Source organism: Balaenoptera ricei, chromosome 19 (genome assembly GCF_028023285.1).
Source record: "Balaenoptera ricei isolate mBalRic1 chromosome 19, mBalRic1.hap2, whole genome shotgun sequence".
NCBI lineage: Eukaryota > Metazoa > Chordata > Mammalia > Artiodactyla > Balaenopteridae > Balaenoptera > Balaenoptera ricei.
The window spans coordinates 50,217,168-50,245,067 of record NC_082657.1 but is presented as its reverse complement, the minus strand read 5'-3'; the positions used below and the strand labels follow the sequence as shown (position 1 = coordinate 50,245,067).

The 27,900-nt window shown below is 47.9% G+C and overlaps 1 protein-coding gene and 2 non-coding genes across 12 annotated transcripts in view; 2 read left to right on the top strand and 1 right to left on the bottom strand.

Annotated features, from left to right (window-relative positions):
• The first annotated feature begins 4,703 nt into the window (after positions 1-4,703).
• TRNAG-GCC (transfer RNA glycine (anticodon GCC)) lies at positions 4,704-4,774 on the top strand. The gene has a single exon. It is a non-coding gene; the product is annotated as a tRNA-Gly (tRNA).
• A 639-nt stretch (positions 4,775-5,413) lies between these two features.
• TRNAG-GCC (transfer RNA glycine (anticodon GCC)) lies at positions 5,414-5,484 on the top strand. Its single transcript has one exon. It is a non-coding gene; the product is annotated as a tRNA-Gly (tRNA).
• A 20,158-nt stretch (positions 5,485-25,642) lies between these two features.
• Positions 25,643-27,900, bottom strand: part of HYDIN (HYDIN axonemal central pair apparatus protein) — a 446,648-nt gene continuing 444,390 nt past the window's right edge. For all 10 annotated transcript variants that reach the window (XM_059905589.1, XM_059905588.1, XM_059905591.1 and 7 more), the window contains one exon: positions 25,643-26,346. In XM_059905589.1, the coding sequence (XP_059761572.1) occupies positions 25,864-26,346 (483 nt within the window). In that variant the 3' untranslated portion in view covers positions 25,643-25,863. The remainder of the gene's footprint in view (positions 26,347-27,900) is intronic.

The window sequence follows — 27,900 nt, the reverse complement described above, 5'->3', positions numbered from 1 at the left end:
TCCCAGTTCTGCTGCTGACTGGGAGGCGTTGGCTGGGTCACGGTCCTTTCCCTTTTCTGGGTCTCTGTTTCCCTTTGTCTACGACAGAATGAAGAACGGTGGTGAACAGTGTCACTTCTGGGAATCTGAGAGAATGCAAGTGAATGTCCTGCTGGGGCCCCAAAACTGTAGTGATCCACCGTCTTCATTCAATACTTGCTCAGTGTTGCAAGCAGTTCCTGCACCCAAGCGGTTCTCTGTGTCTGTCACTGTTTCTGGGGACGGTGCTGAACTGGGCCCACATCCAACAGGGAAGATCCACAAGTATGTGTAGCAACATGACACAAGCAACACCACAGAAGCAAGAACGCCGTAGGTAAGTCTACCTGGGCTGACGGGGAAGCGCCATCTGAGTCAGATCTTAGAGCCATTATAGTAGGCATTTTCCAGGTAAAGAAAGGAAGGCAGGGAACCTCAGGCACAGGGAAGAGCCTGGCTAAAGGCGGGGGCCCCAAAAAGACACGGTGTATTTAGGGAAGGGTGAGGAGTCCGGTGTGTGGAAGGGGTGGCTGGGGACAGTTAAAGGAAAAGACGAGCCGGTGAAAGGTTTCCAGCAATGGGGTGACATATTTATGTCTATGTTTTGACCAGAGAGGCTGCCCTGGGTGGGGGTGGGCTGGTTTGACAGAAGGAGACTGAAATATCTCCAAGGGAGAACACCGCAGCTACCAGGGTCAGGAAGGGGGGCCTGAAATATGGCTGAGGCAGTGGGAAGCAGCAGGGAGAGGGGAGAGGGCAGGAAGGGTAGAGACGCCTGCAAGGTGCCCACCTGGGGGGTGATGCTAGCAGGGAGAGGGGGTCTGAGGGAGGCCCCGCCCGAGTGGAGGCGAGCAGAGGGAGGCCCAGCTCCGTCAGACACCAGGGTCTCCTTTCAGAGCCCGTGAAGACACTCTGCCCTTCGGAGGCTCACAGCGTCTCTGCGGTGAGAAGCCTCATGTGGGCAAATGGTGGCATGAGGGGCCCAGATAACCATTGGGGAGCTGCGGCCTGGGGGTCAGGGACATCTTCCCAGGAGTGGGAAACTGAGCTGGACCTTGGAGGAGGAAGGGACCCTGAGAGAACGAAACAGGTGTTCTGGGCAGGAGGAAATGTGTGGGCAAAAGCAAGGCGGGGAAATTTGCCAAGTTTGCCTGGGGTCCAGAGAACAGCAGGAAATCAACTGGGATGAGCTGGCCTGGCAACTCAGATTCAGGAGAAGGGATCTCACATCATGGCTAACAGGGAAGCTGCTCATGGGTTTTGAAGAGATGGTCAAAGAGTGTTTTAAGAAAAACCCCATGATCATCTCATTAGATGCAGAAAAAGCTTTTGGCAAAATTCAACACCCATTTATGATAAAAACTCTCCAGAAAGTGGGCACAGAAGGAACCCACCTCAACATAATAAAGGCTGTATACCACAAACCCACAGCAAACATCATTCTCAATGGTGAAAAATTGAAAGCATTTCCTCTAAGATCAGGAACGAGACAAGGATGTCCTCTCTCACCACTGTTATTCCACATAGTTTTGGGAGTCCTAGCCACGGCAATCAGAGAAGAAAAAGAAACGAAAGGAATACAAATTGGAAAAGAAGAAGTGTTTGTAGATGGCATTATACTATACATAGAAAATCTTAAAGATGCCACCAGAAAACTATGAGAACAAATCAATGAATCTGGTAAAGTTGCAGGATACAAAATGAATATACAGAAATCTCTTGCATTCCTATACACTAACAATGAAAGATTAGAAAGAGAAATTAAGGAAACAGTCCCATTTACCATCACAACAACAAGATAAAATACCTAGGAATAAACCTACCTAAGGAGGCAAAAGATCTGTACTCAGAAAACTGTAAAACACTGACGAAAGAAATCAAAGATGACACAAAGAGATGAAGAGATATACCATGTTCTTGGATTGGAAGAATCAATATTGTGAAAATAACTATACTATCCAAAGCAATCTATAGGTTTATTAATGCAATCCCTATCAAATTACCAATGGCATTTTTCACAGAATGAGAACAAAAAATTTTACAATTTGTATGGAAACACAAAAGACCCTGAATAGCCAAAGCAATCTTGAGAAAGAAAAACAGAGCTGAAGGGATCAGGCTCCCAGACCTCAAACTATATACTACAAAGGTACAGTAATCAAGATAGTATGGTACTGGCACAAAAACAGAAATGTAGATCAATGGTACAGGATAGAAAGCCCAGAGCTAAACCCATGCACCTCTGGTCACCTAATCTATGACAAAGGAGGCAAGAATATACAATGGAGAAAACACAGCCTCTTCAAAAAATGGTGCTGGGCAAACTGGACAACTACACGTAAAAGACTGAAATTAGAACATTCCCTAACACCATACACAAAAATAAACTCAAAATGGATTAAAGACCTAAATGTAAAACTGGACACCATGAACCTCTAGGAGGAAAACAAAGGCAGAACATTATCTGACATAAATCACAGCAAGATCTTTTTTGACCCACCTCCTAGAGTAATGAAAATAAAGACAAAAATGAACAAATGGGACCTAATTAAAAGCTCCTGTACAGCAAAGGAAACCATAAACAAGATGAAAAGACAATCCTCAGAATGGGAGAAAATATTTGCAAACAAAGCAACTGACAAGGGATTAATTTCCAAAATGTATAAACAGCTCATGCAGCTCAATATCAGAAAAACAACCCAAGCAAAAAATGGGTGGAAGACCTAAATAGACATTTCTCCAAAGAAGACATACAGATGGCCAAGAAGCACATGAAAAGACGCTCAACATCACTAATTATTAGAGAAATGCAAATCAAAACTGCAATGAGGTGTCACCTCACACCAGTCAGAATGGCCATCATCAAAAAATCTACAAACAATGAATGCTGGAGAGGGTGTGGAGAAAAGGGAACCCTCTTGCACTGTTGGTGGGAATGTAAATTGATACAGTCACTATGGAAAACAGTATGGAGGTTCCTTAAAAAACTAAAAATAGAATTACCATATGACCCAGCAGTCCCACTACTGGGCATGTACCCTGAAAAGACCATAATTCAAAAAGACACATGCACCCCAATGTTCATTGCAGCAGTATTTACAAGAGCCAGGTCACGGAAGCAACCAAAATGCCCATTGACAGAAGAATGGATAAAGAAGATGTGGTACATATATACAATGGAATATTACTCAGCCATAAAAAACAACGAAATTGGGTCATTTGTAGAGATGTGGATGGACCTAGACTCTGTCACACAGAGTGAAGACAGAAAAAAAACCCAAATATATTAATGCATATATGTGGAATCTAGAAAAATGGCACAGATGAACCAATTTGCAGGGCTGGAATAGAGACGGAGATGTAGAGAATGGACATGTGGACATAGTAGGGGAAAGGGAGGGTGAGATGAATTGGGAGATTAGGTTTGACATAAATACACTACCATGAGTAAAATAGCTAGTGGGAACCTGCTGTATAGCACAGGAAGCTCAGCTCGGTGCTCTGTGGTGACCTAGACGGGTGGGATGGGGTGGGGATGGGGTGGGGGTGGGGTGGGGTGGGAGGGAGATCCAAGAAGGAGGGGATATAGGTACACATATAGCTGATTCACTTCGTTGTACAGCAGAAACTAACAACATTGTAAAGCAATTATACTCCAAAAGAAAAAAAAAAAAAGCTGTGAGATGGATGGGAACGGGGAGACTGTCCCATCATCAGGTGGGAGGGACTAGGACCAGTGCAGCAGCTGAAGGTGTGACCAGGGTGGCCTAAAGATTACAGACGTCCAAGTAGCTGCCTGGCTCACTGTCTAATTGCTCTGTGCCCATCACGGCAAGTACACTGCTCGCCTACGGCATAAATGGGGGTCTCCAGCTGGCTCAGAGAATTTTAAGGACAGTCAAGTCCAAAAGGTATCAATTAGTTTGTGTGGTTCCAGCTCGGTGTCAGCAGCCTGCTAGTAATTAGCATTGTTTAAAATAAACGTGCTGGGACTTCCCTGGTGGTCCAGTGGTTAAGACTCCAAGCTCCCAATGCAGGGGGCCCAGGTCCGATCCCTAGTCAGGGAACTAGATCCCGCATGCATGCCGCAACCAAGAGCCCTCATGCCGCAACTAAAGATCCCACATGCTGCAACTAAGACCTGGCACAGCCAAATAAATAAGTAAATATTTATAAATAAATGTGCTGTCCTTTGAGGCTGTGACCACTCCTGTAAAGAGGCTGTTCAATGGGGATTACAGGGCTTGATAAAGATTCAATCCCGCAAGTTGTAGGGGGCATCTATCCTGTGCCTGGGACTGTGGCCACAGGTGAATCAAACAGGCCTGGCTCCTGAGCTGGTGGATGTGGGGGCAGAGACAGGGATTCCAGGAAGGGGCTGCGCAGATGGCCTGTGAGGGGCCTCTGGCTTTGATCTTTATAGGGTGTGATTCCACCAAGCCCACCCCAGGGGACTGAGGGCTGTGGATGAACCAAGGGCCTCGGGAGGAAGCCAGTTCCATAGGTGCCCCCTCCCTAAGCAGTGTAACGAGGCGCAGCAAGGACGGCTCTACATAAACTCGCTGTATTCTCAAACAGGACAGACCAGCCAGATGAGGCCCAGTGGTGTGTCAGAGCTCTCTGACTATTATGACAGACACAGCCTCTTGAGAAAAGCCCTGCAGGTGCGCCAGAGAACAGCTAGAGCATTGGTGGTTCAGTGGTAGAATTCTCGCCTGCCACGCGGGAGGCCCGGGTTCGATTCCCGGCCAATGCAGTGCTGCTTTTTGGCCTCTTCCTGGCAGGCTCCCCCAGAGATCCTGCCGCAGGACCCAGCTCCTCAGCCACGCCCGGCCTGCAGCAGCCAAGGGGGCTGCGAATCTCTGAGCACACTTCCCTGCTTCGTGAGCATGACCAGCAGCTGGGTTCTCCACAGAGGCACCACTGGCTGTGGGGCCCTTCACGCTGTAAGGGGACTCCTGCTGCACTCCTCAGCCTTGGCCAGTCTCCAGCAGGAAGCTGTGCTGAAGCCTGTGAGCTGTAAAACAGCTCAACACACCACGTGAACGCGGGACGGGAGGACACACACTTCAGAGAGGAGGAAGTCCCCAGAGTCTCAGTGGGCTTTTTGCTACTGAGAAGGAACGACTTGAGCTCTACTTTGTCCTAACGCCTGAAGGCAAATCAACTTCTCTCTCGCTCGCTCGCTCGCTCACACACACACACACTCTCTCTCTCTCTCTCTCCCTCTCTCTCTCTCTCCCTACCTCTACCTCCTCCTGCCTTCTCTCCTGCTCTGGAGCCTACGCTTCTGCCCTTGCAGCTGTGCTGATGTGGCCTTCTATTCTGTGAATCAGCGTACAGACAAGGGGACTGGGGTTAAAGGGGGGTGCTCACACAGCTGCTCACAGCTGGAGCACTGGTGGTTCAGTGGTAGAATTCTCGCCTGCCACGCGGGAGGCCCGGGTTCGATTCCTGGCCAATGCAGCAGCAGCAGCAGCAGCAAACTTTTTTTTTTATCATCCTAAGAGACTGGGTTTGACATTTCACACTGCCCACAGCATTGGGGATACAGTCTGAAAAGCCTAGAATGACTTTTTTCTAGGTTGAGTTTTCCACGCCTGTTTCCTAAATTCCACAGAGATCTAGATCTTGTGCCCCCTTTTTCTTGCGGAGTCCAGGATGTGGGGATCACCGAAGCCGCTGCAAGCAGCTGTGCCTCCCCTCCTGTCCAGACAGGCTGCCCGGGGACTCTGACCGCGCTGCCCCTGGGGAAGCCAGGCCGTGTGTGTTTCTGCTCCGTTCGCTCTACACCAGCTGCAAGGCCCCCCAACCCCGAATCTTACCAGGACGCAACTCAGGGCACCCCAGGCTACTACAATACAATGGTCCATTCAGTTCCCGAGGGCCTGGAACCCCAAGTGTCTCCATCTGCACTTGGAGGAAGAATATTATCAGTGTCCAGGAGAGCGAGACAATGACAAACAGTGGTTCCCTGCGGAGGGGAAACCCTGAGAACAAGTTCTCACCAAAACCATCCGTTCTTAGAGCACTGGGCCTGGCCCTGTGGGTCACCCCTGGGGCCACAGCAGGAAGACCTGTCCCACGAACCGAGCCCACGCTCTCTACCTGACAGTCAGGGTGATAAGGCAGGGCCGGCTGACCTCTCCAGTCTCACTGCTCAGCCGCCCGGCACAACCTTCCTCTCCAGTAAGGGCTTCTTACTGGGCCCTGTTACGCTACTCCTTGGACACCTCCTGTCCATTCCACTCTGTGGGGAAGCTCCCGCTCCCTTCCACATCCTAGCCAGCCTTCAAAGTCCAGTTCAAATCCAACCCCCTGCTTTTCCTGACCTTCCCAGGAAGGACCACTCCTCCTCTGGACGCTGAAGGACTCGGCGACCCCGCAGTCTGTGCCAGCACTGCACCATCGAATGCCACGGGTTCTTTCTCACGTGTTTCACGTTTCTAGCTCCACAGCTCCTTGCCAGCGTCCCTGAGGACAGACTGGTGCCATGATCCTCTGCCTCTTGAGCGCCAGCCCTCTCCCCGCATCTAGAGCTCCCCACACAGTAAGTGAGGAATCAGCAAGCATCTGCCCAGGGACCCATCTGTGCAGGTGGGCGGGCCCGCAGGGCAAGCTGTAGGGAAACACGGGCAAAGCCCCACGCTGCCGTACTGGTGACAAGGGGTGGCCTGCTCATCTACACCTAACCTGTTGGGTAAATCAGAACTGTACTGGGACGGGCCTAACCCCTAGTTTACAATCCAAGTTAGGAGGGGCAAAGCGCACCATCACCAGGATCTCCAAACGCACACTGAGAAGGACCAGGTCCCCAGGGCCGTGGCTGCGGACAGATGCCGATGCCAGGATGTGACTTGACATGCGTTTGCCTCGGGGTGAACCAACCCCTTGGGGGTGCCCCAAATAGCCCCCGTCAGCAGGACCTGGTCTCTCCACAGGGCACAGGCAGAGAGAAAAAGCAACTACAAAGGGAAGCAGAGGAAGTGAAGTTTGAAATCCGGGCGCCCCCAGTTCCAGGCTAGTGTCTCTTGAAAAGAACACCCCGTCTCCTCTTTCATCTCCACGTTGTGAGGCATACCTGGGGGATCTCAACTAGTTATGAAGTTAATATTTGGCCCAGAAACTTATGATCACAAATCCCAGTGACTTTGCTGATGTTAGGGTCACATGCATTGCTGTTGTTAATCCCAGAGAAGAGATCTGCTTCTGCTTCGTTCCTCTAAAAACTCCGGCTGACGAAGTATCCTCTAGAGATTGCTCAGAGCCTCCATTCTCAACTAGTCAGAGGTGTCGCAGGGTGGCAGGAACACCCATTCCCAAGGAGGCACAATGTCCAGTGCTGGCCAACTCCAAGCTCTCGACACTGCTCTCAGCTTCACAAAGTGCCACACCCACTACCTTGTCCCTGATGGAGAAGGAGCCACAGACAGGCCAGGACGCATTTGGAATTGTCTTTCACCCAAGGAGAACTTAGGGCCACGTCTCAGCAACACAACTGAGACAGGAAAGGGGCAGGGCACAACCTTTACAAGAATGACATAGCCATTGAGGACACGACATAAACTGGTTAGAACCAACTAGGTCCAAGATGGCAGATGATTGACTTCCACTAACCTTGAGCCTCAGTACAGGCTCACTGTAACACATCAGCAAGCTCAATGACACACCCACAGGCGCCATGTCAATTCCAAGGCCGACAGTAAAAGGCCAAAAGTGGGCGGTGGCTCAATTCCTGGAATAAGCCTCTCACTAGTTAGCCTATGAAATTACCCACCCCTATAAAAACTGACAATCCCATACCCTGGGGCCTCTCTCACCTTCCGAGATGGCCCACACTCTGTCTGTGGAGTGTGTATCTCCCTGAATAAACCTTCTTTCACTTTACTATGGCTCGCTCTTCAATTCTTTCCTGCATGAAGACAAGAACCCACATTCGGCGGCCATCCCAGGGACTTGCCTGAGACCTGGGATGTGACCATCCTCTTGGCCCCACTTTCTTTCTTGCAACCAAACCACAGCCCCGCACTGGGCCCCTCGGCCTCTGTAACGCAGCTCGGGGACCACCACAGGCTGCACGAGGACTGGGGAGCTGACCACTTGCCAAGAACACACTCTAAGTATTCCAGGGGTTGGTTATTCCTCACAGCAACCTCCTTCTGTAGTTATTATCATCTCACCATTTAGATTTGAAACAGAGCCTCAGGGAAACCAAGTCCCTTTCTTGAGGTCACAGAGGATCTGAACCTTGGCACCTACAAAGCCCAGGCCCCCTTAACTGTACACCAGTTCCTCCCGCCCATCTTCTTAAAGCACGTCAGCTGCAAAGTGCACACACCCAATTACAGAGGGTACTTCCCTCGTGCAGAACTCAGGCCCCAACTGAAGTGCAGCTTTCTCCATGCATTTTCCCCACTGTCTAGTGTTCAGACATCTCTGAAGCATTCCTCCACCACACACGGGTGTACAGATGAGGTACATACTTGAGATGTTGAAATGAAGGTCTAGGGCTGGTTTTCTACCATTAAGGCAGGAAAGAAGTAACCATTTGCTGAGCACTTACTACATGCTAGGTAATGTGGTGGATGCTTTACATGCATTATCTCATTTAAACCTTAAAATAAGCTACGGAGCTAGGTACTATAATACCCATTTTACAGACGGGGGAAACTGAGGCTCAGAGATGTTAATGAAACACACAACATCACACAACTTATGGATGGTAGGTGCAGAAATCAAACCTAGATTTTTCTGACGACACCAGGTCTGAAATCTACCATGTTACATTACCCCCTCTTCAAACATCAAAGCTCCCACCTGTTGGATGCCTACTGGGTGCCAGGCACTTTACATGCATTATTTCATTTAAACCTTTCTCATTTCATTTGTTGATGTCCAAATGGCCTGGCTAGGAGGTGGCAGAGGTTTCAGCCACTGCATGCACATTTCTGTGTCTCTGGCGGAGACAGCCTTGGCTGTGACTTTGCACTGTTTTTAGAGAATTACATAAGATAATGCATGCAATGTGTTCTGCACTGCATATACTCATGTAACAGTGCAAAGTCACAATCAGACAAACTGTGATCTTAAACACACCATACAAGATCATATTCATTCATTAATTGCTGACTGAGAACCCGCTTTGCTCCTGGCTCCAAGTAGGACAGAAAGATAATCCAGAGTTGTGTTTATTCCTGTGCTGTAAAAATTTCAGCCTGGACTGACTTTGGGCTGCCTTTTTTACCCTGGCAAGTCCAATGATCCACCTCAGTTCTCTATGTGACATGCTGTAATCGGGCAACATATCCAGGCAGCGATTTCCCAAAGAGAATCTGGCAGGTAAACGTCTCCTCCATCTGCTTTGCTGAGTATTTAAGTAACCTGGTTTCCACTTGCTCACTACTCTCCAATAACTGAACAGGAAAAGCGGAACATCTGCCTCTGAGGAAAGGCCCAAGAGCTTCTGAAAAGGCCCAAGAGTGAGTTAAGTAACAAAATATACTGAGCATCCACTGGGTATAATCAGTGGAAAAACTGTAAAGAAGAAACGAGTCCGAGACAGCAGGAAGCATGTTTGGATCTCAGGTGACAGTAGCTGTGACCACTGAATAAGCGCTTCCCTCACACTGTAACACAACCTACAGGCACTCTTATTTTTTTAAATTGAGATATTATTCACATGCCACAATTCAGTGGGTTTTAGTATGTTCACAAAGTTGTGCGACTGTCGCCACAATTTTACGACATTTTCATCATCCCACAAAGATTACCCCATTAGTAGTCACTACCCAAATCCCCCAATCCCCTTTCCTAAGCCCTAGGCAACCAGTAATCTACTTCCTGTCTCTGTGGATTTGCCTATTCTAGGCATTTCATATAAGTGAAATCATACAATACATGGCCTTTTGTGACTGGCTTCTTTCACTCAGCATGTTTTCAATGTGCATTTTTTTCTTTTTTAAGATGAGTTAACTGAGGCACAGAGAGGTTAAACCCAAGGTCACAAACTCAAATGCTTACAGGGGCCAAGAAGGAGACAGAAGTGAGAAGGCCAAGGGAGGTAAGACAGGCTGTGCTGAACCTGTCAACACAGGAAGCAAACTGGGGAGCCCAAGTCTTGGCTGGGGTAGGAGGGTGGACCCCTGGGTCCCCTGATCTGCTGTGTGGGAAAGTGAGCCCCACAGAGCCACATCTTCCCATTCCTTAAGAGAACCCAGAAACTCGAACTTTACTATGAAATTTGTCAGTTTAAAAGACCCTGGAATCCAGGCCAAACCAAACAGGTCTGTTGGCCGGACACAGCCCCTGGATGCCAGTCTGTGATCCCTGAATGAAGCAATTTGCTGAAGTCCCACTGCTGGTAAAGAGCAGAGCTCTGTGGAATTCTGACCCACACTGTAAAAACTGCCTTAAGCCAGTTGGTAATAAATAGGGTCTCCCTACAGAGGTGGTAGGCTCCAAAGAGTTAGGTCAAACTCAGCAGTTCAACCTTGATCTGATCACAGAGCCCCAGGGTTCCCTTAAGAGACGCCAGAAACCTGAAATTCACTGTGAAATTTCTTAATTTAAAATACCCTTCAGGGGCTTCCCTGGTTAAGAATTCTCCTGCCAATGCAAGGGACACGGGTTCGATCCCTGGCTCAGGAAGATCCCACATGCTGCGGAGCAACTAAGCCCGTGCGCCACAACTACTGAGCCTGCGCTCTAGAGCCCGTGAGCCACAACTACTGAAGCCTGCATGCCTAGAGCCCATGCTCCACAACAAGAGAAGCCAGGACAATGAGAAGCCTGCACACCGCAATGAAGAGTAGCCCCCGCTTACCACAATTAGAGAAACCCCGCGCACAGCAACGAAGACCCAACACAGGCAAAAATTAATTAATTCATTAAATTAAAAAATTAAAAAAAAATTAAATACCCTGTAAAAAGTCAGCAAAAGGAAGGAAATAATAAAGATCAGAGAAGAAATAAATAAAATAGAGATTTAAAAATAATTTTAAAAATCAATAAAACCAAGAGCTGGTTATTTGAAAGGGTAAACAAGATTGAGAAACAGGGAACCCTCCTACACTGCTGGTGGAACTGTAAATTGGTACAACCACTATGGAGAACAGTATGGAGATTCCTTTAAAAACTTAAAATAGAACTACCATATGATCCAGCAATCTCACTCCTGGGCGTATATCCAGAGAAAACCATAATCTGAAAGGATACATGCACCCCAGTGTACACTGCAGCACTATGCACAATAGCCAAGGCATGGAAGCAACCTAAATGTCCATCAACAGAGAGATGGATAAAGAAGATGTGGTACATATACACAATGGAATATTACTCGGCCATAAAAAACAACAAAATAATGCCATTTGCAGCAACATGTCTGGACCTAGAGATTATTATACTAAGTGAAGTAAGTCAGACAGATAAAGAAAATTTCATGTGATATCACTCATATGTGGAATTTAGTTAAAAAAAAAAGACACAAATGATCTTATTTACAAAGCAGAAGCAGACTTATAGATATCGAAAACAAACTTATGGTTACCACAGGGGAAACATGATGGGGAGGGATAAATCAGGAGCTTGGGATGAACACATGCACATATAAGACAGATAACCAATGGGGACCTACGGTACACCACAGGGAACTCTACTCAATATTCTGTGATAAGCTATATGAGAAAAGAATCTGAAAAAGAATGAATATATGTATATATATAACTGAATCACTTTGCTGTACACCTGAAACTAACACAACTGTATATCAACTATACTTCAATAAAATTTTTTTTAATTAATTAATTTTATTTATTTATTTTTGGCTGCATTTGGGTCTTCATTGCTGTGCACGGGCTTTCTCTAGTTGCGGCGAGTGGGGGCTACACTTCATCGCGGTGCGCGGGCTTCTCATTATGGTGGCTTCTCGTTGTGGAGCACGGGCTCTAGGGCTTCAGTAGTTGTGGCACATGGGCTCAGTAGTTGTGGCTTGAGGGCCCTAGAGTGCAGGCTCAGTAGGTGTGGTGCACGGGCTTAGTTGCTCTGCGGCATGTGGGATCTTCCCAGACAGGGCTCGAACCTGTGTCCCCTGCACTGGCAGGTGAATTCTTAACCACTGCACCACCAGGGAAGCCCCAATAAAATTTTTTAAAAAAGATGCTCAAAATCGCTAATTATTAGAGAAATTCAAATCAAAAGTACAATGAGGTACCACCTCACAGCAGTCAGAATGGCCATCATTAAAAACTACAAATAACAAATGCTGGAGAGGGTGTGGAGATAAGGGAACCCTCCTGCACTGTTGGTGGGAATGTAAATTGGTGCAGCCACTATGGAAAAACAGTATGGAGGTTCCTCAGAAAACTGAAAATAGAACTACCATATGATCCAGCAATCCCATTCCTTGGCATATATCCAGACAAAACTCTAATCTGCACCCATATGTTCATAGCAGCACTATTCACAATAGCCAAGACATGGAAACAACCTAAATGTCCATCGACAGATGAATGGATAAAGAAGATGTGGTACATATATACAATGGAATAATACTCAGCCATAAAAAAGAATGAAATAATGCCATTTGCAGCAACATGGATGCAACTAGAGATTATCATACTAAGTGAAGTCAGAAAGAGAAAGACAAATACCATATGATATCACTTATATGTGGCATCTAAAATATGACACAATGAACCTATCTACGAAATGGAAAGAGACTCAGGGACACAGAGAACAGACTTGTGGTTGCCAAGGGGGAGGGCGCTTGTGGGAGGGCTGGAGTGGGAGGTTGGGATTAGCAGATGTAATCTATTATATATGAAATGGATAAACAACAAGGTCCTACTGTATAGCACAGAGAACTATATTCAGTATCCTATGATAAAACATAGGATATTTTTAAAAAACAGTATTTAAAAAATATTTTTAAAAGAATATTAAAAAGGGCTTCCCTGGTGGCGCAGTGGTTGAGAATCTGCCTGCCAATGCAGGGGACACGGGTTCGAGCCCTGGTCTTGGAAGATCCCACATGCCGTGGAGCAACTGGGCCCGTGAGCCACAACTACTGAGCCTGCGCGTCTGGAGCTTGTGCTCCGCAACAAGAGAGGCCGCGACAGTGAGAGGCCCATGCATCACGATGAAGAGTGGCCCCTGCTCGCCGCAACTAGAGAAAACCCTCGCACAGAAACGAAGACCCAACACAGCCAAAAATAAAAAAATTAATTAATTTAAAAAAATAATTTAAAAAAAGAATGTATATTTATGTATAACTGAATCACTTTGCTGCACAGCAGAAATTAACACACATTGTAAATCAACTACACTTCCAGAAAATAAATTAAAAAAAAAAAGCAACTCCCCCACCCCCCAAATAAAACAAACAAAAGACCATAGCAAAATCACGCTTACCTCAAACAATGAAAACATGCCAACCCTTCCACAAGAGAGGCAGGAAAAAAATATTATTAAAAAAAATACCCTGCAATCCAGGCCAAACCAAACAGGTCTGCCGGCAGGACACGGCCCCTGGCTGCCAGTCTGTGACCCCTGGATGAAGCAATCTGCTGGGTGGAATTCTGACCCACACTCCAAAATCTGCCTGAAGTCACTTGGTAATAAACAGTGTCTCCCTACAGAGGTGGTAGGCTCCAAAGAGCTAGGTCAAACTCAGCAGTTCAACCCTGATCTGATCACAGAGCCCCAGGGATCCCTGCTCCCCATGCCACCCTCCCCACCCTGCCTTCCCCAGCAGGCAGGGACTCATCCCTCAGGAGCTCTGATCCTGGAGCCCCTCCTTCGGCTTCGGTGTTCTCAGGGCGCAGGGCCTGGGCACCTCCATTTGCTGGCTTTGGGAACTCAAAGTTCAGGAACACCAGAGACTTGCCAGTGAGCCCGTCCCTGGTCACCACGAAGGGCATCATCTCTCCCAGCCTGCAGTGAGGGCCCTGGCACCGCAGTGAGGGAGCACCCACCGCACTTATCAGAGCGCCTGCTGGCGTCTCTCCCCCACGCTAGACTCTCCCGGAGAGCAGGGCCTGGGGTGTCACCAACCCCGTCCTCGGGACTCATCAGGGACTATAACCCCTGACACCAGGGCCGCAAAGCCCGCCACAGCCATTCTAGAATCTTAGCCTCGGGGCCTTATCCCTGAGAAGCTGTGCGGGCGTGCTGGAGCCAGGCTGTGGGGTGAAGGCTCTCCAGGACTGTGCACAGCAGGCTCACACAGTCAGCCGTCAGATCCTGGTCACCTAACACAGCCCGGTCTTGAGAGCCTAGAGTCTGGGGTCCTTCAGTCGAGTCAAGCATCCGCCTCCTCTGCGTCTTTAGTGTCTGAGAGCCCTGTCATCAAGATAAAACACCCTCTTCTTATTAGGAATTTTAATCCCTCACTCCAGCACCCCATGCAGTACTGGCTCTGCCACCCGAGCAGATAGATGGGTTCCAGAAAACAGAAAGTCAGTTAAAACTACCATGGAAAAAAAAAAAAACAAAAAAACAAACTACCATGGTGGGGCTTCCCTGGTGGCGCAGTGGTTAAGAATCTGCCTGCCAATGCAGGGGACACGGGTTCAAGCCCTGGTCCCAGAAGATCCCACATGCCACGGAGCAACTAAGCCCGTGTGCCACAACTACCGAGCCTGCGCTCCGGAGCCCGTGAGCCGCAACTACTGAAGCCCGCGCGCCTAGAGCCCATGCTCCACAACAGGAGAAGCCACCGCAATGAGAAGCCCGCGCACCGCAACAAAGAGTAGCCCCCGCTCACCGCAACTAGAGAAAGCCTGCGTTCAGCAACGAAGACCCAACACAGCCAAAAAATAAATAAATAAAATAATAAATAAATTTGGAAAAAAAAAAAACTACCATGGGGGTGTTCAAGTATGAAACTTATTAAGTATATGTTCTGCTTTTGGAAGGGAAAACGATTCATGTAGTGGGGAAGCCTTTTGAGACAGAAGAACCTGAGTTTTTAGATCCAGGTTCTAGCTGTGAAACCTTGGGATGATTACTTACCCTCAAGGAGCCTCTGTTTCCTCATCTGTGAAATGGGGTAACACTACCTAGCTCATAGGGCAGCTGTGCAAAATAAATGAGATGAGGGATGTACAAGGGCCAAATCCTCCTCCCCCCAAATAAGGCAGACAGCGTTTTACACGTGATCACTTTTTAAAATGATCAACGTTATGGACTGAATTGTTCCACCCTGCCCCCTAATTCATACAACCCTGGTGGCAGTATTTGGAGATAGGGCCTATAGGGAAGTAATTAAGGTTAAATGAGGTCATATAGGTGTGGCCCTGATCCAACAGGATCAGTGTCCTTATAAGCAGAGACACTAGAAAGCTCTCAGGTGAAGCACAAATAAGTTCCTCTGTCCCTGATATCAAACAGGACGCTCCTCATCCCAAACATGGCTGAAGAAGGCTCCAAACTGAGCGTAGAGTCTTCTAGGCCAGCGCTTCTCCAACTCTAATGTGCACCAGGGATCATGTTAAATATGCAGATTCTGATCCATAGGTTTGGGGTGAGGCTGGAGAATCTGTTCCTAACAAGCCCCCAGGGGATCCTGATGCTGCTGGTCTGCGGGCTACACTTTTGAGTAGCAAAGTCCTTAGACTGCAATGTTATTTCCCCACCAAAAATGTATGAACGTTCATTCATTTAGATGCCAACCGTCAAATGCTGCCAGGCACTGTGCTAAGTGCTGAGGATAAATAAAACAGGGTCTCTGCTCTTAAGGAGTTTATTGTCCAGTGAAGGCCCTAAGGGGTTTCCCTGATTCCACAAGCCAAGGGCAATGTCAAACACAAAACGAACCCCATTAAAAACAAAGCCCTTCCAGAATAGCCTGCAGAGTGAGAGCACTTACACAAGATGTGTTGGAGGCAACAATAATGCTGAGATGAACACCTCTATTCAGGGACTCAACCGATGACTCAAGCTATGATAAAACTGAACATTCCTGAGAAACAGAGCGGGTGATGGACAAAACAGGTGTCGCTGTAGCGTCAGCTGATAAAACCACGGATATGGAGCCAAGTCTATACATCAGCTCTGGGTCTCCTACTCGTTATAGCAATACTTATCATTACGATTTGCTGGCACTGGCGAGAGTCAGGGTAACCACCACTAGTGGGGGAAACGAGAGCATTCAAGAAAGTGGTGCTTGATGAGAGAAGCAGCTAGGTGGTTCTGGACATACTGGATGTTAGAGCTGAATGTGAGGGTCCTCTTAGCAAAATCCAAACCCTTTAGCCGAAGAGGAAACTAAAACCCAAAGCAGTTAAAGCAGTGGTTCTCAACCGGGGTGACTGTCCATCCCCACGGGACATTAGGCAGTGTGTCTGGAGACATTTTTGGTTGTACAACTGATGGAAAGCTACTGGTGTCTAGTGGACAGAGACCCGAGATGCTGCTAAAAATCCTATAATGCACAGGACAGTCCACCACAACCAAGAATTATCGTCCCAAAATGTCAACATTGCTGAGATTAAGAAACCCTGAGTTAAGGAATTTGCTGGAGGTCAAAGAATGTCACACCACAGACTAGATTAGAGGGGTCCAAGAGAGCATTTGGTAGTGCCGGAAATGTTCTAAACTCTACACTGTCCATTATGGTATCTGACAGTCACATGTGGCTATTGAACATGTCAGATATGGGTAGTGTGACTGAAGAACTCGATTTAAATTTTTTATTTTGTCTTTAATAATTTAAATGTAAATAACCAAGCATGGCCAGCGGCTACCCTATTGGGCAGGGCAGGACTACAGTCCGTATTTTCTGACGCCCAGACTGGCATTCTTTCAGTTTCACAGCCTGCTCTTTTCTACTCTTCTGAAATTACCCACCCACCAGACTTTATCACAAAGATTTGAATGGAAAAAATACAAAAGTAAAATAACAGCAGACAAATCTTAATAAAATGTTCACAGTTAGACATCTTGTTCTGTAGACTGCGAAAAAAGCAAAATGTCAGATCATGGTTACACATACAGTGGTCCCCCATCATCCGAGGTTTCAGTTACCAGTGGTCAACTGCAGGTCCAAAATATTAAATGGAAAATTCCAGAAATAAACAATTTCTAAGTTTTAAACTATATGCTGTTCTGAGTGGTGAGATGAGATCTCCTGCTGTCCCACCAGGACATGAATCATCCCTTCCTCCAGCACATCTATGCTGTATATGATATCTACCCACTTAGTAGCTGTCTGGGTTATCAGATCGACTGTCGGTATCGCAGTGCTTATGCTCAAATAGCCCTTATTTTACTTAATAATGGCCCTAAAGTGCAAGGCTAGTGATGCTGGCCATTGGGATATTCTCGTACTGTGCCTAATTTATAAATTAAACTTTATCATACATATGTATGTATAGGAAAACCAGTATATATAGAGTTTGCTACCATGCAAGGTTTCAGGCATCCACTGGGAGTCTGGGGACGTATGCCCCACAGATAAGAGGGTACTACTGAACACGTAGTAAGACTGCAGAAACAAGAAAGGTCAAATTATTCCTACTTCCACTTGCAGGGAAGCGTGATATGACAGAGGTAAAACAAACAGCGCTCTGAGCCTTGAGGTTTTGGACCTGATTTCTCCACTAGGTCAACTAACTAGCCCTTTCACTTCTCAGAAGCTGGGTAAGAAATGAGGCAGGTCAACATCCTTAGCAAATTCTCACGCTTCCCACCTCCCTCGCATCAGAGGCCACTCTCTGATTTGCTCGTTTTGATGGAGACCACACTGAGGACGCACCATGTGCCGGGCACTGTGTTAAGCACCAGATATACGTTATGTCGCTTCATTCTCACCGCAGCCCTAAGCAGCACACATACATTACGTCGCTTCATTCTCACGGCAGCCCTTTGGGGCATCAGTAGGTTAAAGAACTTGGCCCACGTCACACAGTCAGAAGCAAAGCTGGGACTGCCAATCTCCTGCTTTTAAGCACGGCCCTAAGGGCCTGAAACCTGGAGTAGCAACACTGGCTGTAAAGGCGTGAGGAGCTGCCCGGAGAGCGGGACCCCTGCAGAGCCAGGACGGAGTCCCGGCTCCGCTCTCCACGCCCATCCCGGGTGCCCGCGGCTCTTACCTGTCTATCTCCAGCGCAGCGACCTTCAGCTTTCGTAGACTTTGTCACTGAGGGCACCCATGGTGTTGGGCGTGAGCGGCGCGAAATCCTTCTCGGGGTTCATGGTGGCAGCTCGGGGCGATCCCCGGAGCCCCGCGACTCCTCAGCCCGCGGCAGCCCGGGCCGCGCCGTGACTAGGGGAGTCTGCGGCTCCGCGTTGCCTCCGGCGCCGGCTCATGGACCACGCCGCCCCGGGCCGCCTGTCTCGCTCCGCCGCCGCGCGCCGCCTCGTAACCGGGGCCGGGTCCCCGTCTCCGCTCACCGGCCCTCGACCGCCCAACCGGTCAGGAGTCCCACTTGGACCCCGCACTGCAGTTCTTAAAGGGCAGCAGCCATGTTACTTAGATCACGTGACTCTACAGCAGCTTCCGCCTTCCGCCGCTAGGACCCGCCCCTCTCCAGCCACGCCCCCGCACGCACCTGCAGGGGGTTTGGCCACGCCCCACAAGGCTTCACCTTCTCCCCCTCACACTCCAGCTTTCGACCCCAACAGTCTGAGTCTGGTTTGAGACCTGCTTAATGGGGCCTGTATTCCATGCAGTCAACTGCCCGCACGTGGTAGGCTTGGCACTTGGTGGGCTTCTGTAGATGTTCGTGAGAACGAAGGGGCTCCTGGATCCTGACTCGCTTAGGATAATTTATTCTATACTTACTGAATCTGCTAGTTCATTCACTACTTAGTCACCAGTCAATATCTCATATGCCAATGTTTCCCGCATTGGAGTAACACCATCTTGATTTTCGCTATGTCCTAGCCACTTGTACTGTTATTTTAAAAGTACTTTCTAATCAACTCACTTAAAAAAAAATCTTAAATTCGTACTTTAGCCTTGCTTATGCCTTCAAAACATGGGTTTGAGTAGTGATACATTTTTCTAAAACATATAAATTGCAATTAAAAACAGAACTATCTGCCTACCATCTAAAATCTCAGGTACCAACAGTGGCTGTCACCCCACCATTTGGGACTCAGGATGTGTTTATCATGCTCTGATACCCTGGAGGGCTGGGTTACAGACAGCAGAAGCCCCAAATGTGTTGATTGCAGGTCTCCAGGTGGATCCACTATAAAACGGCCCCTCCAAGTGCTTTGAAGTTTCACACTAAATGGTGGAACAGAAGTTGAAGCTGTGTGATAAAAATTTAAAAAGCACTTTATGGATGCAGTGTGGCTAAAGATGCAGTAACAGGGAGATGCATCAGAGTTCCTTATCATAAGCTTCTGCAGTGGACAGGGACTTAGGACAAAGCTATAATACCACAGTGGAACCCAATGAGGATTAATATTGTTAAAAAACAAAATTCAGCTGAGTAAATTTGAGGATCTAATTGGCTTTATTTAACAGTTCATGACTCTGGCAGCATCCCATTTAGCAGCCAGGAGCTTCAAGGAGCTCAACAAAATGGAAGGCTTTTATAGGCAGAAGGGGGTGGCAGCTAGGAATGAAGTAGATTGTTTCAGGCATGTCACCTTCCTTTGGAGAAGGGGGGTGTTTATCATGCAGATTACTTCACCAGAGCTGATCAGGTAATTCCAGATTAACTAGCTAAAGGTCATATTGCTGGGAGAAGCTGAAACTACAAGTAGGTTAGATATTAAGTCTTGGTTTGCTGATGTGGGTTTAGCACAAGTGAATCAATTTGGGGCCTGTTTCTTTTTTTTTTAACAATATGAAATAACACTGGTTGTACTTTTTTCTAATGAGTGAAAAGCAGTCATGTAAAGCTTGTAACAGTCTTGAAAATGGAGTGTTATCCTCAATCAACAGATCAGAATCTATGGGACACAAGTGAGGGGCTATGGTACATAGAATTCGAAGATGGTACCTAAGAGTCCCACCCTTTTTGCTCTACACCCTGTGCAATCCCCTCCCTTCAACTGTGATTAAGTCTTGTAAATATGATGGACTGTCATTCTAACAATTGTCATGTTATATAGAAGATATTTTGCAGATCTAATTAATGTCCCTAATCACTTGACTTTGATTTACTAAAAAGGGAGATTATCCTGGGTGGGCCTGACCTAATCAGTAGAGGCCTTAAAAGAAGTTAGGAGAGATTTTTTTTTTTTTTTTTAGGAGAGATTTTTAATGGGAGAGATACTCTCCTGCTGGCCCTGAGGAGTCGATAATAACAACAGTGAACTGTCTATGATGGATCACTTGGTAAGGACCTGAGAGTGGTCTTTCATTGCTAAAATTGGTCCCCTGTTGTCAGTTGCCAAGAAAATGATACGTCAGTGAAATGGCTGCCAGGAAATGAATATTGTCAACACACTGAGGGAGTTTGGAAGATAATCTTTCCCCAGCTGAGCCTCCAGATGAGGATGCAGCTGGCTGGCATGTTGATTTCAACCTGTGGGAGCCTGAGCCAAGAACCCAATTTAGTACATTTTGGACTCCTGACCCATGGAAACTGAGAAGACATTTGTGTTGTTTTAAGCTGCTAGATTTGTGATAATTTGTTATGCAGCCATAGAAAACAAATACAGGAGCTATCCCCAAACTCAGCAAGTCATGGAAGAATTGTGTCTAGAAAAATCTGTGAAAAATGTGCTTTCCTTTACTGGTGGGGTTTTCACAGCTTTTAAAACCCTTACCAACACAATCTGACAAATGAAGGTGGGTGCACCAACAACCTGAAAACTGCCCCAAATATAGATTCATCTCCAGAAGAAAATGTATTGCTTAATAGGTTCCTCCCCTTACCTTGATACCAAGTAGCACTGATAAGGACATTTCTAAATGTCTTGCAAAGTTTATGTCTTTAGAATTTTGATGATGGTTGAGGTAAAACAATGCACAAAAAAAAATCAATGGGAATGACTTGGATCTATTTCTCTAGTGTGTATTCATTTCCACTAGGTCCATATCTAATATAATATTTCATCTGTTTCTTTTGCTGTTTGGTTTGGCTTTTTCTTAAAGGTGACCTGAATTTCCCATGGGTCATAATGTGATACAGTTATTTAATAATTGAAACAGTAAGGAAATGTTTTTTTTACCAGAAGGAACTCTTTTCTTCTGAAATCACATTCTGGCCTAGGTTGCTAAGAAACCAGTTTTTCATTCAAGGCCGAAACCAATGCTTTGTCCTACCTTTAGTTCAGAAGTTCCTGAAAATAACTGTTATTTTTTTTTCTGACGTCTTGGAAAATGTCAACTAGTTAAGGTTACTTATGCATAATTGGACTGGCGTTGGTACTGAGAATAAAGCCCAAGGGCCACCATTGCCTTCTCTATGTGCTCACTTCTCCTCTTTCCCTGGTGGCCGGGCCTGCCATGCTCAGACTCTTCCAGACTAGTGGATAATTAGTATGTCTGGTTGCACAGTGGCCATCACTTCACAGTTATAACTCATCTGCACATATGTGTGATGAGGCCTTGTTTGTGTTACATAACTTATGGGCATTGTTGCAGGAGGGTGCTGGTGACACTGTAAGAAACTGCATCTGAATCTTGAGTTGCACAAAGCAGTTTCTCCAACAGCAGTGTGATTTTGCTGGAGTGTCAGGGCAACATGTTGAGGGTATGAGAGGTTTGGGAGATCCCAAACTTGGGATTTCTTCAGATCCAGCAGGCCCTCATGATGTCACAGTATAATCACCTCTGACCTGAGGCAGGACTCGCCCAAAGAAGTGGTTAGACTTAGGATGCCACACTCACCAGGGACTCTGTGTCGAACAGTGTCGGGGGGGGCCTCATTCACATTGTTTTCCGCGCACAAGGGTCTCTGGAATTGTGCCACCTGGGCCCTGATATTTTCTGAACACCCCCCACTGAGATGTCTCCTGGTTTCCTTTGCTGAGAATGCGTTCTTTCAAATGTAACTTCCACTAGCTTTCGTCAGGATGCTTGTTTTCACCAAGCCTCCCCTTCAGCTCTCTGTTGAGCGACTCTGCCATTCCAAACTTGCCAATATGAAACGATTTTGTCATTGCCTTTTTTGAGGCCAAGGAAACATAAGAACCACCTATAGAAAAGCGATGTACCCCATCTCAAGTCATCCTGGAAGGGGGTTCATGCTGGGGCAGGGTCTGAGCTGGGTGCTTGGTCCCAGGGAGGCCGGTCTGCCTCCTCACTCCAGGCCTGAGGCTTGTGCTCTAGACTCAGTGGCTTGGGGGGAGCTGCAGCAGGGCTGAAGGAGGGGAGTTGCCCCTGGCCACCTAAAGGCACCATTTTGCAGGTGGTGGGAAGTGGCCAGTTTCTGTAGCAGCCAGTGTCTGGGGTGGTGGCTGGAGCCCTGCAGCCTCAAGGGAACATATCTGAGTCCTGACCTTCACAGTTAGAGGAATCTTTTTTTTAAAAAAATTAATTAATTAATTTTTGGCTGTGTTGGGTCTTCGTTGCTATGCACGGGCTTTCTCTAGTTGCGGCGAGTGGGGGCTACTCTTTGTTGTGGTGCGAGGGCTTCTCATCGTGGTGGCTTCTCTTGTTGCAGAGCACAGACTTCTAGGTGCGCGGGCTTCAGTAGTTGTGGCATGCAGGCTCAGCAGTTGAGGCTTGCGGGCTCTAGAGCGCAGGCTCAGTAGTTGTGGCACACGGGCTTAGTTGCTCCGCGGCATGTGGGATCTTCCCAGACCAGGGCTCGAACCCGTGTCCCCTGCACTGGCAGGCGGATTCCTAACCACTGCGCCACCAAGGAAGTCCCAGTTAGAGGAATCTTGAGTCTCATCATGCTCCAACTGTGACCGTGGGTGTTTTAGCCAACTTCTGCACGGCTTCCTCCGTCTTTCCTGCAGTCTGAACGATTGTTTATCATACTAGGTTTAGAAGTGTGGAAAAGGTACCCGTTTAGAAGAAGGTGGTGGTGGGCCAATTGCTCCCCTCTCCCCAGCTCTGCCTCTGGGGAGTGGGTGGGAGGAGGGACTTTGGGGGGTGGGCAACCATTTCATTCACTTCGGCTGAAAGCAGAGTTGGTGACACTCCTCTCCAGGGCTCTAATGAAGAGCGTTAGGGCTGTGGATTCAGCAAAGTCTCAAGTTCTGCTGGCGCCTTTAAAGCAGCGCTCTTCACTGCAGTGTGCACACAAACCCCCTGGAGATGTCATTAAAATGCAGATTCTGACTAGTAGGTCTGGGGCCGGGCCTGAGAGCCTGCATTCCTAGCATGTTCCCACGTGATGCTGATGTGAGGAGGCAGTGGCTTCAGGTCAGCAGCAAACATCGCCCAGGACTTGGCAGAAATGCGAATGCTCGGGCCCGCCCAAACCTACTAAATCAGGCCCTCTGAGGGTGGCCCAGCAGTCTGTGGTTTAGCAAGTCCTTGGGGCGATTCTGATAGATACTAAATTTGAGAACCAGCGGTTTCTTCAGACTCCGTGTATTTGCCAGTTAGAGGGCTAGCTCGTTGGGCTCTGTGCCCTCTCAGTTTGCTGCTTAGTGCGTTGTTTGCTCGTTTAATCACTGGGCGTATCTGTCTTCTTGTTCTTTGTCTTTATTCCTATCAGCAGGGTCTTTAGTGGCTACAAAAATGATTAAGTGTGCATCTGCAGATGCTTTAGGACAGGCTTCATTTGGTACTAGCTGTGTGTCAAGTGTAATGGGCTGAGGGGCGGCGGGAGGTACAAAGAGATTGAAGAATCTGTCCATTAAACACACCATTGTAAAGCAATTATACTCCAATAAAGATGTTAAAAAAAAAAAAGGATATATGGATCAGAAAAAAAAACAAAACAGAAAAAACACCTCTAGTAGCTATAAGGTCTTGTTAAAACACAGGTTGCTGGGCCACACCCCTGGAGTTTCTGACTCAATAGGTCTGGGGTGGGCCCTGAGAATTTGCATTTTTAATAAATTCCCAGGCAATGCTGAGGCTGCAGGTCCAGGGATCTTTTTTTTTTTAAAATAAATTTATTTATTTATTTATTTTTGGCTGCATTGGGTCTTCGTTGCTGCGCGCAGGCCCTCTCTAAGTTGTGGCGAGCTGAGGTCTCTCATTGCGGTGGCCCCTCCCGCCGCGGAGCACGGGCTCTTAGGCACGTGGGCTTCAGTGGTTGTGGCTCACGGGCTTAGTTGCTCCGTGGCATGTGGGATCCCTCCAGACCAGGGCTCGAACCCGTGTCCCCAGCACCGGCAGACGGACCCCCCAACCACTGTGCCACCAGGGAAGTCCCCGGGGATCTTTTTTTTTTTTTAATGTTGTTTTTTTAAAAAAAATTTATTAATTTATTAATTTATTTTTGGCTGTGTTGGGTCTTCGTTTCTGTGCGAGGGCTTTCTCCAGTTGCGGCAAGCAGGGGCCACTCTTCATCGCGGTGCGCGGGCCTCTCACTGTTGCGGCCTCTCTTGTTGCGGAGCACAGGCTCCAGACGCGCAGGCTCAGTAGTTGTGGCTCACGGGCCTAGCTGCTCCGCGACATGTGGGATCTTCCCAGACCAGGGCTCGAACCCGTGTCCCCTGCATTGGCAGGCGGATTCTCAACCACTGCGCCACCAGCGAAGCCCCCCAGAGATCATTTTTGAGCGCCACCTCTTTGGAGCAGCCATTCCCAAATGGCCATCTTCTTTTTTGCCTCCATCTTCTCTTGCAGGTAGGCTGGAGGGGAGGAGGAGAGGGCAGGAGGTGGACGCCGGGAACCCTCAGGCACAGGTGAGTGTGTGCATTTGTGCAGAAGCAAGTCCACTCCAGAGCCAGTCTTTAACCACCTTTATTTCAACAGGCGGTGCCAACAGGTAAGTGGCTCTACTAATACCACTGCAGGCCCCGGGGGAGAGTCTGCACATGCCCGCTTCTCCTTGGAGGTGGGGCTTCCACGGTGCTTTCCTTCTGAAGAAAGGCACCAACTTAGAACGTCACCCTTTATGCGCGCACAAAACGGCTGCAGTTTAAAATATATGACACTGGGATGTGGTCCTCTCTCTAGAAGTAGATTCCTGACTGGCTGCACCATTCATGGCCAGGTGGGTTTTGATCTGTGGCACTGGTTCTCAACACTGCCACACAAGCTGAAAAGAAATAATGCCATGTCCCTCCCCAGACGGATTAAATCAGTATTTGGGGAGGTGGGGTCTGGACCAGAATTAGGAGGAGAATCACTGCTCCATCATAGGCTGAGTGCTGTGCACGGGGCTGGGGGTGGGGAACCGGGGTGTCTATTAGCATCTCTCCAGGAACTGGCCTCCAGCGAGAACTTTCTGTGGGAAACAGATCTGGGATTCAGAGACGGAGGGAGCACCCCGACCTCTGTCCCTGCAATAACTGCCCTAAAGTATCTGCTCATTGCTTTGAAAGTAGTGACTTATTTGACTTTTATGTGAAAGCAGAATAAAATACCACGTCAAAGTAGAGTCATGGCTTTAAAAAGCCATGGGTTTTACAAAGAAACTGCGGGGCCCCAGAGTCATACACTGCTAAGTGCTGTATGATGGAAGGTCATGAGTGTAAGACCTGTGTCATCTTATTAAACATGAGCATTATTACATAGTGCTTGGGCTCTGGAGATATATTAAGAAACTAAATGAAGAGACTTGCCCTTGCCAAGTAAAATATAGCTCTGTTTCGTGTAGTTACCATGTTTAATGTGGAATATCTATATTTCATACAGATATCTGGAATTCATATAATGTAGAAATAAGTGCCCCTGTAATTGAATTGGAGGATAAAACAGTACCTTTAGAATTCTGGTTATTTTCTCTATTCTTTGCAGGGCTAGAACAACACATAGGTATTAAGGCTGAGGAGATGGCTTTTCCATGATGCCGCAGACCCTGGTTCCCACTACGGGGTGATCCCCTTCAGGTAATAAACCCATTTAATTCCAGTGTCGCTGCCTTCGCCGGGAGGGCAGGCTACAATCAGCTTGCTGGTGATGGGCGTTTTGCTGCCTGATGGGTTTCCTCCAAAGTAGACCGTGATGTTGTTGATCTTCTTGGGCTTCACGGAGTCTACGGCGCGGATGGAGAAGGCCGGGTTCTCCACCGTGCAGGAGAAGGAGACCGGGTGGTAGAAGACGTTCTTGAAGGGGATGACTATGCTGTACCCGGCTCGGATCAGGAAGGGGCCTTGCGGCTTGGGGGGCAGGGCCACTCCGAAGAGGGGGATGAGGTACTCGCCGCCCACGAGCGATGACAGGCTCAGGATGCCCTTGCTCTCGCCCAGGCGGCTGGGCTCGAAGTACACCTCCACACTCACCTCGGTGCCGCCCTGCACCCCGGGGGCCGTGTAGATGACCTTTTCCGTGTGGAAGTCTGGACAGTCGGTCTGAAAGGGGAACAAACGCGCTCGGCTCACCCAGGACCCTGAAGAGCAAACCAGCAGTTCAGGTCCGTCCCCAGCCCCACACCCTCCGACATGAGCAACGTACGCTTGTGTGAGGACAGGCAGGTCATACAAAAGCTGTGCCCTTAAAACTCCCTTGAAGAGTAGGTGTTACTAGTCTATCCCCGTTTTACTACAAAGAAACCAAGGCCAAGAGATGTTAAATAGACACCCAGCGGGATGAGATGGGTGGCGGTCCTGGGTGCTGCTCCCCCGTATCCCGTGCTTCTTTCCTTCCACTGCACCTGGAGGAGCGGAGATTCTGGCTCCTCGTGGACGGGTGGGACTAGTTCTGGAGGGTAGTTGAGGGTAGAAGTGCAAGGCGTCCCTTCCACACTAGAGCATTTATTTGCCAGAGCAAGTCCCTCTGGGGTCTTTTCACCCCTCTGCTGCTATGACTGGAAACATCTGAGATAGTGGTTGCCCCTCAGCCTGGATCCCCGAGTGGCTGTGAAGAGCAGAGTCCCCTGCTGACCCTCCCTGGATAGAGAAGCACGAACGGGAGGCAAACCTTTTTTGTTTTAAGCCGCTGAGATATTGGGGCTGTTTGTTACTACAGAATAACCAGGCTTCTCCTGACGGATGGGGATGATCAAGAGCCTATGCCTCTTTAAAAGTCGTGACTCACTACGTTGTACACCAGAAACTTATAAAATACTGTACATCAACTATACCTCAGTTAAAAATAGAGCCTATGCCTTGTGACCATGGCCATGGGACTCTGATGTTAACTGGGCACACGGCCACCCAGTGCAAGGCTACACTCCTAGCTCCCCTTGTTGCTGGGTGTGGTCATATGAAGTTTTCTTCAATGGAATGTGAGTGGAAGTGATGTATGCAGCTTCCCCGTTTTCCCCAGGTAGCTGGCTGCAATGTGGATGTCACAGTAAACCATCTTGGTCCACGTGGACCGAAGCGACTCCCTATAGAGGGAAGAGCATCAGGAAAGAAGGGTCTGGGTGCCTGATGTCATGGAGCTGCCATTCCAGCCCAAACTGCTTATGCCCACACTGCTATTTGAGAGGGGAATAAACTACTATTTTGTTGGTTTGCGGGGCTTTCTGTTTCAGTAGTTAAACCTATATTCACACTGATTTAATAGGTAACATATATGGAACACTTACTATGGGCCAGGATTAGTTTTATACACCTATTTAAAAATCCTGACAGCTATCCTGTGAGAGTGTTAGTAAATTATTCATACAAAGAGTAAACGGTGAAGCCAGGATTCAAATCCAGGTCTGCTGGATTCCACAGCTGGTACTCATGACCACTAAGCTCTATTGTCTCATTGTACTGACCACTGAGTATGTTGTGGGAAGCAAAACTCCCCCTACCCCAACCCCAGCTTGTTACGCTAGAAAGTCTGTGAGGAAGAACCCAGGCCTGGTACTCTTTGTTTCTAGCTGGGAGTTTCCAACTAGATAAAGCACCTGAGTCTGAGTTTCACATTTCTGCACCCCCCGCGTCCCCCTCCCATTATTTTGGAGCCCAGAC